General features: G+C 31.0%; 1 protein-coding gene across 1 annotated transcript; it reads left to right on the top strand.

The window, feature by feature from the left end:
• The first annotated feature begins 973 nt into the window (after positions 1 to 973).
• On the top strand, positions 974 to 10,673 carry LOC124366004. The gene is made up of 6 exons (XM_046822186.1): positions 974 to 1,148; positions 2,341 to 2,544; positions 4,084 to 4,224; positions 5,127 to 5,287; positions 6,082 to 6,304; positions 7,805 to 10,673. The coding sequence occupies exons 1-6, from the start codon at positions 989 to 991 to the stop codon at positions 7,948 to 7,950; spliced, it is 1,035 nt and encodes a 344-aa protein (XP_046678142.1). The 5' UTR covers positions 974 to 988; the 3' UTR covers positions 7,951 to 10,673.
• The last annotated feature ends 1,795 nt before the right edge of the window (positions 10,674 to 12,468 follow it).

The raw sequence follows: 12,468 nt of genomic DNA, 5'->3' as shown, positions 1-12,468 counted from the left end.
TTGCGAAGTTATCTCTACGGGTTGTCTCATGTTCGCTGATGACATCAAGATATTTGTCGAAGTGAACTCTCCTGAGGACTGTCAGCGACTACAGGATACTTTAGATCATATCGTAGCCTGGTGTCAGCGGAATGGGATGGACCTGAATGCTGATAAAAGTGCTGTACTCACGTACTCCCGGCTGGACTCACCCACTGTATTCAACTACACTCTCTTCGGCTCCTCACTAAATAAATTCTGCAGTTTTTAAGGACCTTGGGGTCGTTATGTCTCATGATCTCAGTCCGTGGAATCATATCTCATGCATATGCAGCAAGGCCAATTCACTAATGGGATTCCTATGCAGAACATCGAAAGACTTTCAATCCCCAACTACATTGACAACACTGTTCAAAACCTTAGTGCGTCCGATCCTAGAATTTTCATCTGTTGTTTGGTGTCCCTACCTGACAGGGCACATTGATACTCTTGAGCGGGTGCAGATCAGATTCTTGAGGCTCATCGGACTGCGTCTTGGCTATCAGTTCCTGGAGACGCCTGTTGACTGTTTGAGGATCTCCCTTGGCCTTCCACATTTGGCGACTAGAAGAAGGATGGCGGACATCTTGATTCTTCATAAGATGGTTAACGGTGCTCTAGACTGCCCTCGTCTTCTCTCTCTTCTCGAGTTTCGAATTCCGACATCCACTCGTTCCGGGGACATCTTTTTCAAGAGGGCACTTCCTTCTCTTTACAGCTACCACAGCTGTATTCCCAGACTTATGAGAGAAGGTAATGAGGTTTCAGGTGGTGTGGAATTTTTTGGATCCTCTTATCAGTCATTTCGATCGTGCTTGGGGAAGCTACTATGACGGGCAACTAGTTCTTAATTTGTTGTTGTTTAGCTGTTTACTAATTTTATAATAATAATATTAGAAATTTAATTTTAAAAATAAAAACCTTATAAGAGGTATTTTAGAGACAAAGTGGCTAGAAGATTGTTGACCACATGCATGATTGTTACAGCCAACTGGCAGAGAAATTAGAGGTGAGCAGGTTCACAGGCAACATCTCCGTGATCAATGCCCGAGACGCTACAGTCGTCGTCAACAGCACCAACAACATACTGGATATGTACGCCAACTTCACAAGAGACAACTACACTAGAAGTGAGCATACTTTTAGTTCTTGGTTTTAGCTGTTTTCCATTACACACCTGTACTTTGAGAAAATAGTTACGTTAACCAACTTGAGGATACCAAGTGGCTCAATTCTGATAATATGAGTGTCATCACACGGCAGTACTTCTCCCTTTGGTAGCATACGTGTTATATATGTTGTACAACAAAAATGTTTGGAAATTTTAACATATGAATTCATAAAATCCTTTTTAACTACTGATATGGTCATACTAATATGTTTACTTCTTTTATCCTTACAAATGATTCAAATAAGTGTATTGTAATACTAAAAATTTGTTTAAAATATCAAAAATCAGTCAAGTGGTTATAAAATATAATGCTGAAGCATACTTGTATAAAAAAAATTATATTTTTTAGTAAACACACATCTACTAACATGCTCCCATTATATTTATAAGTGTAATTATTAAACATATAAAATAATAAAAATACAAATGTTTAAAAATAAGGAAAATTTTAGTCCAATTTGTAATATGAGTAAACGTAATAACATATTCATTAAACATCATGCCGTCAAAGAAATTATTATTACGGTATATATAAGTATTATTTTGTTTTGAAACATTCTTTCCTCTTTTTGATTTTTACAGGAAAATGTAATGAACATTCTTTATGTTTTTCTTTCACATTAATTAAAATTGGTTTTTAGAGATTCATTTTAGCACAACTCAACAGTTTTTACAGCAATTATCTTCTGGAAAAATAAATTATGATTTTGAAATTATATAAATAATATTATAATTCACAAAATTTAATAATTTATGATGTGATAGTATATTGAAATGAATAAAAAGAAACAAATCCTACTATATTAATAGACTACTTTTGTATTGTATTTTTACTATATTTTTAAACATATGACTAGTTTTTGCTAATCAGTTTGTGGCATCTTCATTCAGAGGACGTTAAAAAATACTTCATTTTTAATAATTATGTTACCGTTAGTAATATTTCAATGAGATGTAAACCATAAAATTTAGACGATAGTCTTGACACATGCCAAGTAAACTTAAAAACTACGAAACTTTATTTATATTTTTCACAACATTTATCATACCTTTCTAAAACTGCTATTCATCTTAATAATATAAGGCAACAAAGATTGTGACATATGCATCTAATTATTGTACGATGTATCACATAACCATACAATGTCTAGGTCAGAGGGGTTTTGACTTGGCACGAATCGTGCGAGATGTGGGCGCAATCCTCCAAACCCGCCTTTACCTAGACCAACAGCTCAACACAGCAGGAGGGCCATCCACGGTAGTCCTTATCGTGCCTTCAACCACTGCCGTTGTTAATGACAACGACAAGAATTACATTTATAGTCGGCTTAATGACCTCAAGAAGAATGTCCCAGGTAATAGAAGTGTTTAAATTTATAAGAACTCAAAAATTTTTTTGTTTAGTAGTTCAAGTATTATGCTTTTATTACCCCAAAGTAATAATTTTAATTGTGGCTTAAGTGTTTGATTCTTTCACAGAATTCATATTTTTCTCTAGCAGATGCTTGTACAATCAGCTGTATGTATTTTCCACCACATTAAAACAGCTGGTATATGTTTCACACCATCAAATTCCATATTAGCACATGCATCAGGAATCAGATATTTAGACCAAAACTTATTTTCTATGAGTAGGTACTAGTTTGTATGCAACTTTAGACCTTAGATTAGTATAGAGCATGTGCTCCTGCTGGGTCAGATCTACAGATGCATTTTTGGATTTAGAGAGTTCACTTACTAGTTCCATTTGTGTTCCTGAAATACATGAATTCATATTAGCGTGTGTATGGCCTCTTATAGTTTATGATAATACTGGTTTAACATCTTACCAGTTCACTAATTGAATAACATTGTTTGACAATTATGTTATAATCAACATTTTATTTATACATCCCATGGGAAAACTGAAATAATGTTATATCTAGTTCAGTGTTTTAGGTTATTTGAATCTAGAGTTAATGAAAAGTGCAGGAAGTGGTTAAATGTAGTGACTTCACAAACATGTACCTATGTTGTTTTTTTCTTATATTAAATATAAAAAAAGCACTAACAGAAAAACTTTTTATTATTTTTAGTATTACTGAACAAAACCATTTGATCTTTAATTTCAAGAGGTTAAAAAAAAATAATCCAAATTTGTACACAGTGAATGTTGGATTTGTATACGAATTTCTTAAATAAACTTCAAGATAATTTAATTATAAAGTGAAAACTACAAATTAGAAAAGATGTGAATAAAAAAAATGTATTGGACTATTGGTGATCTATAAAAAATTATGTCTAATTGAAAAGGAAACTGTTTCAATATCTTCAAAATTATTGTTGTTTGAACATTGTTACTGAAAATTGAACTTCTGGTTGCAATATAAAGATGTGAATATTCATACAAGGTCTTTGAAATAATAATAATTAGATCTGCAAGAAGTCGAAATCACAACCTGAGGCAACTAGATATCTTCAAAATTATTACCTGATCTCCAATAGTTGCGTAGCCAATGTGCGGTAACTAAACAGCAAAAATAAAAACATTGAGTGCCAATGTCTCACGCTACTTGACACGAGATGTTCCTCATAATCCACATGAGACTCTGGCACTGTAAGGGTTATTATTAGACTACTAGACCTTCTACTAACAGGTCTTCTTCAAATCATCTTCAAAGTAAGCGTAATGGGTCATTTTCAAGTCAATTGCTGTGAAGCTCAAAATTTGGCCAAATTATCTTATAGCTAGTCTGATCTTGTAAATATAACATTAAAATTTGGTATAAGTATTTTGAACACGTTTTCAAAAATTATATTAACTTCTGTACCTACCCAGTTCTTTACTTCCTACACAACCTGTACAAACAAGGTAAATTAACGTCTTTTTTAGTGAAATATTTAACTTGTTTCAGACGCAAGATTTATGTTTCTCAACCCTGGAGCAAAAGACAAGTTCAGCTCTTTTGTGCAGGATTCATCAAAGGATGTATTTACACTTGCACTGACAGACATTCCGACCTCTGTCGATCCTGTGGTGACAAGATTAAAACAAAGTGAGTATTTATTGACTTTCTAGTATGTTTTGTGATTCATGTAATAGGTTGAAGTTTATAATATAACGTAGAGCTCCTAAAAATAATTTATACTAATTGAAGTTCTAGAATCCATTTGAATTGTTTTGTTAATTTTGTCAAATTCTCATGATAATAAATATTTAAAAAATCATTAAAAAAGTGTATAAGAATGACAATAATTTTTAATAACTTTTTAAATAGTTTCTCAGCCTTAAGCATTCTTCCAACAAAATCTTTGGTGGTTGTATTTATTGTTCAATAGACAACAAATCCTCATTTGTTTTGAAAGTATTATTCCTAGAAGTTAAAAAAAAGCCATTGATTATCTACAAGATTGTACACAAAATATTATTTAAGTTGGCAATATTTTCTAGTAAACAATAGATATGGTGCATTTTTTCACTGCATATAATAAGAAAATAATAACTAATAAGAAAAATAAATAACCATAAACCATTATATATATATATATATATATATATATATATATATATATATATATATATATATATATATATATAGCATTTTACATACATAAAATCTGACATCAGAATTTCCTGAAAGTGCATAAATAGAGTAGGATAAATAATAGCAAAAATTAAAACAAAATTTTCTTAAAGGGAAAGGATTTTTCTGGAAATGTGCCACTATCAGTGGTAGTATAAATCAGAAATCTACATTTTGAGATCTGCTCTTCCCCAGGTGGATAATTAATCTAACACATAATAACTACAATCTAACTTAAAATAGATATATCCACCATTGTATAACAGAATGATCAATCACAATCTTTCCATTATCAAAAACAAACTTTAAACAAAGAATAAATTTTGCTGTTTTTCAACCTAATATTTTCATCCTGATTTTGTTCTGACCACCAGTTCCAAGACGGGTAATTAATCCGGCCTGCTCATATAACTTCAACTCAGGAACTACAACATCCAATCTTGCCTTCAGAACATATATAGAACCTGTGGGTGGTGTCCAGTATTTTAGGATCCACCCCAACTACTTCTTCAAAACCTCAGGAGGAACAATAAAGGTAAGTCACTTTTCCCTCGTGCATTTTTAATCATAATGTGTATTATTTATGAGTTTATGGTAGCACATTATATACTATCTATAATTTGTTGCATCCCATTTGTGATAAATTAACTGTGAAATATATAACATTTCTCACAGTACAGTATACCCTAAGTATTAAACATAAGACCAAAGTTATAAATAAATGTTGATATTTCAATTTCTTTATGTCATGTATTCTGTGAAAAAATGTTAGTCAGGTGATTACTTTAACTAAATACAGATTAAAGGATATTTGTTCCACTGTTTTAAAGATGAACTTCAAATGACCTTGAAAATATACAATGTGTAAGTGTATGACTATCAGTTAGTTCAATATATCAATTCTGTTAAAATAACTTTCACATTACTGTATAGAGACCACAACAAGGAGAGGTGTCTACAGAGACATCTACATGAAGACGATAGATCCACCTACACTCAATTTTACATTTACAAATGACCAGCACGAGTGAACATCTGCCAGTCTTGGGTGAACACTCTGCCTGTGAACAACTCAGAGAGTTACACGTATCATCAGATCACCTGAAACACATACTGAATCTACATGAACACAAAGGATCTACCTACACTCAATTTGACATTTACAGATAATCAGGACGAGTGGCAGAATGTTGAACTTCTGCCAGTCTTGGGTAAACACTTTGCCTGGTAACAACTCGCAGAGTGACATGTGTCATCAAAACACCATAGACACATACCAGATCTACATGAATACTAAGGATCTACCTACACTCAATTTGACATTTACAGATAACCAGCACGAGCGGCAGAACGTTGAACATCTGCCAGTCTCGGGTAAACACTCTGCCTGGAAACAACTCGCAGAGTGACACGTGTCGTCAGATCACCTCAGACACATACCAGATTTATATCAACAATGCGTGTGGAGACACAACACTCTCCTCTTGCAACCCCTTCTACTTTTCAATCAGTGTCGTTCCTACAACGTCTACCTCCGGCATGTATTGTACAGGTTAGTTCCTTTCATTGTGTTTAGTCAGTAGCAGTAATTTCAAAACCTCTAATGGGATGGTATTACAATTTAAATGAATTTGATATCTGAAATTTATGGAAACAATGATCCAAGAGAGGGTTTAAAAAATGTAACAAACAGGATTTGTACATAAATAAATAATTCATTTAATAAACCAAATGAGTGCAATGTCCATAAATTTCAACGAGAAAAACACTGTAGCCACTTTATTATAAAAATATTAACAACATAAACTCAGAGTGAAGAGAAACATCCTTTTGGTTTTATTGCAGATAAAACTGTTTTAATTAAATAAAATTATAAAAGAAAATTACTGGCTTGTAGTCTGTGGTGGTGGAGATGGAGGAAGAAATACATGTTTTGGAGCCCAAGGCATTCAACTACTGTAGTATATTTCTGGGTTATATTGTTTTAAGAAGTTTTTTTAACATATTAGCATTTAATAGTTACATACCATGTCAACCAGTTGTGACTGAAATTACATTGGTGAACTTTTAATATACTTTTGTGTCATATTTGTTATTAATTGGACATTATGATAGTAGGTACTGGAGGAGGCACAGTTTCCCCTTGGGTCCAAAGAATCTTGATACTGTCCTAGTAAAGAATATTTGTCCTAGTAAGTTTTAGGCTGGATCTAATACAATTTTACTACTTAATTTACATTTCTTTACATTTATTTGATTTGATAAACTACACAAACTGAGGTGTTGATTTGAACATAACGTATCATAATGCAGTTATATTTTTTGCTAGCTCCACAACCTCTCTAATACATTCCTTGTTAGAAAGATAACTGACAATAATATGTGGCTTGTAAAATTTGTGTTTAAATAATTCCTTTTGATGAACGGAGCGACATATTTAAATTAAAGAATCAACATATCAATCAATCAATCAATCATTTATTGTCAGAACACAAAGTGTATAACAACGTCAACAGTTAAAGGATAACAACAATCCACACTAACGTATAATTATTAAATACAAATACATTTTAAAAATACATCAACCCTTAAATACATGTTTTTATTTACTATATTAAAGATTAAAGTCTTTGGTCATTTTGTAAGACATTGTCAAAATGGTGAATATTTTGTTCAATAAAACTAGGCCTAATTTAAAATTACAATTTAACAGTCTAGGTTTAAAATTAACTAAAAATTTATAAAATACAGAGATGCCAGAGGACCGAAACCAGGTTGAAAGTTACCCTATACATCAAAGTACTCACTTACACTATACAAGCATCTTTCAGTCAACCATAACTTAATAGCAATTTTAAACCTGTTTAGGGACATGCCTTTGACGTCACTAGGTAATGCATTGAATAACTTAATGCCTTGATATATAAAGCTGTTTTGAGTGCTAGAGTAATTATATCAGCACTCAATCAATCAATGAAACACTCAAGGAAGCTTTATTAACCACTGTCTATTACCAGTAAACAAAGATTAAGGAAGCAACATTCTGTAACAGATGACAACTGCCGCTACCCGGACAGTGTTCAGGTAGACATCCGACAAGACGGGCTGACCTGCGCCAGTGGAGCCTTGAGTTGCCTGAGGAACACCAGTCTGCTGCTGTTAGTGTCTGTGTTACTACATCAGCTGTTTAACTCTTGACACTATGTGGCTGTTGAAGTATCCGTTCTACAATCATCTAAATGCTGAATATGAAGTGTCTCATTATAGGAGGTTTGGTTTCAGTGAAACTTGACTCCAGTATTCAGTACTCTAACCAACCCAAAGACTTTAATGTGTGCTGAACTAATTTAATACATGAAGCCCTAAAATATAACAATAATGTAATATTCTTTTAATTGTGAATGCATTTGCTAGCAAATTATTTTTAAACTGCTGTAATATTGACATTTAGGCTACAACACAAAAGTTGTGTTTTAACTGTAAAATATAGGTCGTTGACCAAGTATATAAGGGGCCATGAATCGTGAAACTAACCAGTTGTTTTTGTGTTTTAATATTATACGCTAGGCAAAATAAATATTTTGTTATCATTTTCACCTATCATAGTTAAACTATTTTATGTCCATTACTTTATTTTTTTTAAGTGAAACATAAAAAACAAGTATTACATCATTTTTATGTTTATGTGTTAATTTTAGTTATAAACTATTCTTTTGAGTACAACTAATTTTAGGTTCAATTCTATTTATAGGGAACAAAGTGGTTTTTTTCTTTTGAGTTAAGAATGAACTGATAATGAATAAAAAGATATGCCTGAAAAACATGGACACTGAACATAACTAATAAATACATATATTTTTTAAACACATTCATTGCTTTTAAATTTGTTACGTTTTTTGTACATATTTTTGAAAATAACACTCTATTGTATATTTTTTATGGTGAAAGAGATAATTTATTTAACAGGAAAACCCATGTAAAAAATATAAAAATGAATTTAACATGATTATTTTATTGTCTGCACTTTGTTACCATAGGATAAATAGTGGAAGATTTCAGCATGGAATAAATTATTATTTACGTACTGTACATACTTATTTTAGTTTATTTAAATTTAAGAGTGGTGTCATTTACATTATTTCATAATAGTAAAACGATGGTATATTTAATTAGTGTCAATATAATTATATACTTAACTGAATCTGTAAACTATATAGGTACCACTCGGCACATATACAGTACATGACTAATTATACCTGGCAATGTCAGTCTTAACATAGCTATACAAAACAATATGTATGTATATGATCAAACTATTATTATTATGTATATTGTCCAGTTATATAAGAATTTATGGTATGGATTTGCAGGGACATGAAATAAACCATATATCACAATAAAATAAGCTTTTTATTGCATTTACTAGCATGTATGCTGATGTTAAGATTTTAACTAGATTGATGACTTTATAAATAAAATAAATATAAACACATGAATATACATTAATTTTCAACTGAGTTGAAAATTAATATACATTAAAATATACATTAATATACATTAGTGTTGACTGAGTTAGTGTTGAGTAGTTATTGTTAAAGGTTAAATGTAAGAAAGAGCCTCTTTAGCTCTAATTTTGCTTTATACTTCATGCCTAAAGTAAATAAACTATTAATTAACTAAAGACTTAATAATGCTGTTTAACCTGTAATTAATGATCAGCTTATTGTTGTAAGAGCTGAAATTACAACAGCTCATTTTTTACAATTGGTACACTTTGTATTAAGATTTGTTTGGATGCAGTAGATGTTGTTTTGCCAAATTAATCAGTAAATTTTGTTTGATTTGTTTGTGTTTTAACCAAATACCAGTTATGACACAGAAGTAATCATTTACAGAATGTCATTATTATATATTTTTCTTACTGTTGATAAGAGTATTTACTAAATTGAATATACAACAAAATCTAGTAATAGCTGAACTATTACATTTAATAATCGACTGAATATTTAATTAAGGATTTTTAATTGATTTTATTTAATAAATTAAGTTATTTAAAGTAAATAATAGGCAAAATATTCAATGATGTTCAAAAATGACAGCAATGAGTAAATAATTTATATCAGCTGATCGTTAATCAGTAGTTAATTATATCAGCTGATCGTTAATCAGTAGTTGAACAGCGTCATAACTTGATCAGTGTATTTTAAATGGGGGATTGTTTTCAGTAAAACCTTTATTTGTTAAAACGAAACAAATTTGGTATCAAAATGTTCATTTAAAAGTAAATCATATTTTACTATTCTTATAAATTATTCATAACATCTCCAGTTTTTGAGTTATTACAAATTAAAAATAATGTATGACCGCTATTTTAAACCTGATATAATATTTTTCTAAAACTTGTTTGAAAAGAGATCTTGATTAGACTAAAAATATTGAAAAATTTGAACTTTATATATTTACTTAGTTTAAAGATATAGTTTTCCATAAAAAACACAAATAGACAGATAGACAATAAACTAAGCAAGTTGGGATATACTTTACATGACTTTTTTTTAAATTTTGACCTGAGTAATCAAATGATGATAAAGTGATTTGCAGACACTCTGTGTATTACCAAAAATACACGTACATAGTAACGCTATTGATTTATATCATAATAATAAGCCTACTCTTATTTAACTTAAGTGAAATAGATTTGGAATGCAAAGATAATAGTACTTTATCATGGAATTCAAAACTATGAAAAGTGATTGTAATAAAATAATATTTCAATACTATCTTGAATATCCACACATGTTCTCCCAAGTTATCTTTTAGAAATCGCTAAAAGAAATGCATCACTCACTGCCTTATCTATTATTTTAAAATAATGTTATATATCTGTATTGTTTTAAAAAAATAAATATTTGTATTTATAAGAAGTTTTTGTCTTACTTACCACTTTATGAAATGTAACAAAAATTTCATTGTTGAGTACCAAGATTCCTAGAAGTTTATGTGTTGTTAATAAGGCTAATTTAAGGTCTCTCATTATAAATAAGTTAAGGTATTGTGTGCATTCCACCACTGATTATAAACATATTGCTTTCTCCAATTTTCACAATAAAGATTTTGTGCTTAACGACAAACAAACCATAGCAAACTTGAGTTTAGCAGAATGAGGTAATGATAATACCAGTTCATCTGGATTACATTTTATTTTTATATTTTTAATCTAGGAATCTCTGATGTAAATGTTTTATACTTCTTTGTCATTGACTTTGTCTCGATCTCTTCAGACGAACATAGCTCTAGATTCCTGAAGTCAAGTCTGTAATAGTGTCAAATTTCAGATGCTACACTAAGAGGAAGGTGAACTGAAGCTAAACCCAACATTCATTTTGATTTAACCCTTCCCACTGTAGCTAGTTACGTGTAAGTAACAAATACAATTTAAAAAATAAAACATTGATGCATCTGACTATTATTTAAGTTATCAGTGCACAAAGTTTCCTATGTTGAAATATGGATTAGAGAATTAATTTTTGAAATAATTTAGTCTCACTGTGAAGTTCCATCCTCAGTCAAGAGATGTGAAACCAAATCTGCCAATAATACAAATCCACTAAGCTACACACTTAATCAATAATTGATGAGTTGCAATCAATCAACATACGTTAGTTGAAGTGAGTGGAACTGTATTGTGATGACTGAAACTTAACCAATCAACATTCAATATGGTTTCTGTATTATAGACTGCCAGCTTTAAAAAACTTAACACTGTTTTCTTTGTTGAGAGTATTTTATTTTAGGGTATTTATCTGCAATTCAGTTATATTTATCTGGTATCTAGATAGTATGATTAATTAATGTATTCAATATCCTGAATTTTTGGGCTGGATGGTGAAATTTGGGATTCAGAGATCTATTGTTGAGTGTTGACTTTCTATACAGGTGTTGTAAAAAGGGACAATTTCTAAGTGTTAAAAGAAATTTATCTTAGTAAACATCAACTAAACACAATATAAAGGCAGAAAACCCATTAAGAGACACATTAAGTTTATGATCCAATTGCGGATATATACGTATATACATTTCTAATCAAATCATAAATGGAAACGAAAGCTTGTTTGGAATCAGTTATTCCTATTTTGAAAACCTCTCTGGGCTACGCTTTACTAGTCTAGAAAACTCTTCTTTATTACACTTATAGACTTGGTGTAATCAGCAGGTAGTAAATGTGTTTTTAATAGCCTGTCAAAGTCAACAATATCAAGTATATAAATTTATATATATTTAAACAGGTGATGATAAATACAGGGTGGCGCATATGTCAGTTTCTCCAAAAGAATTGGGATATTTCGTTTCGATGGGTTGGTAACAATGTTAAGTTGGCAGCAACGCGGAGTAAGTTCATTGTTGCCTGTTCCAGTGGCTAGTGTAAAGTGACGCTCTTTGCATTTGTCATTTTTTTTGTGTATTTTTAAAAAGTTTACAACCCAACAACGAGTTTACATCCTCCAATAAAGTGTCGCAATACCCCCTCGACAGTATATGCGGAAGTTAAATAAGAAATTTGAAAACACAGTTGAAGCGTTTTAAATGCCCCGAAGTGTGGTCGTCCACGATCAATTTTCAAGGAATAAAACCTGCAGACAGTTGCTCAAGCTTGTGTACGCAGTCCCGGTAAATCGTCTCGTAAGGCAGCTGCTGAGCTAGAATTATCAAGAAGAA

This window comes from Homalodisca vitripennis, chromosome 7, assembly GCF_021130785.1.
Source record: "Homalodisca vitripennis isolate AUS2020 chromosome 7, UT_GWSS_2.1, whole genome shotgun sequence".
Lineage (NCBI taxonomy): Eukaryota > Metazoa > Arthropoda > Insecta > Hemiptera > Cicadellidae > Homalodisca > Homalodisca vitripennis.
Note: the sequence above shows the minus strand (reverse complement) of the source record. Positions and strands in the feature narration are given on the sequence as shown.

Bases quoted from the DNA above. Each gene is read 5' to 3' on its own strand.
- LOC124366004 (XM_046822186.1), top strand. From the start codon at position 989: ATGCATGATTGTTACAGCCAACTGGCAGAGAAATTAGAGGTGAGCAGG. The intron at 2,545-4,083 runs GTAATAGAAGTG...AACTTGTTTCAG, and splicing joins CCTCAAGAAGAATGTCCCAG to ACGCAAGATTTATGTTTCTC. The intron at 5,288-6,081 runs GTAAGTCACTTT...TGACATTTACAG, and splicing joins CCTCAGGAGGAACAATAAAG to ATAACCAGCACGAGCGGCAG.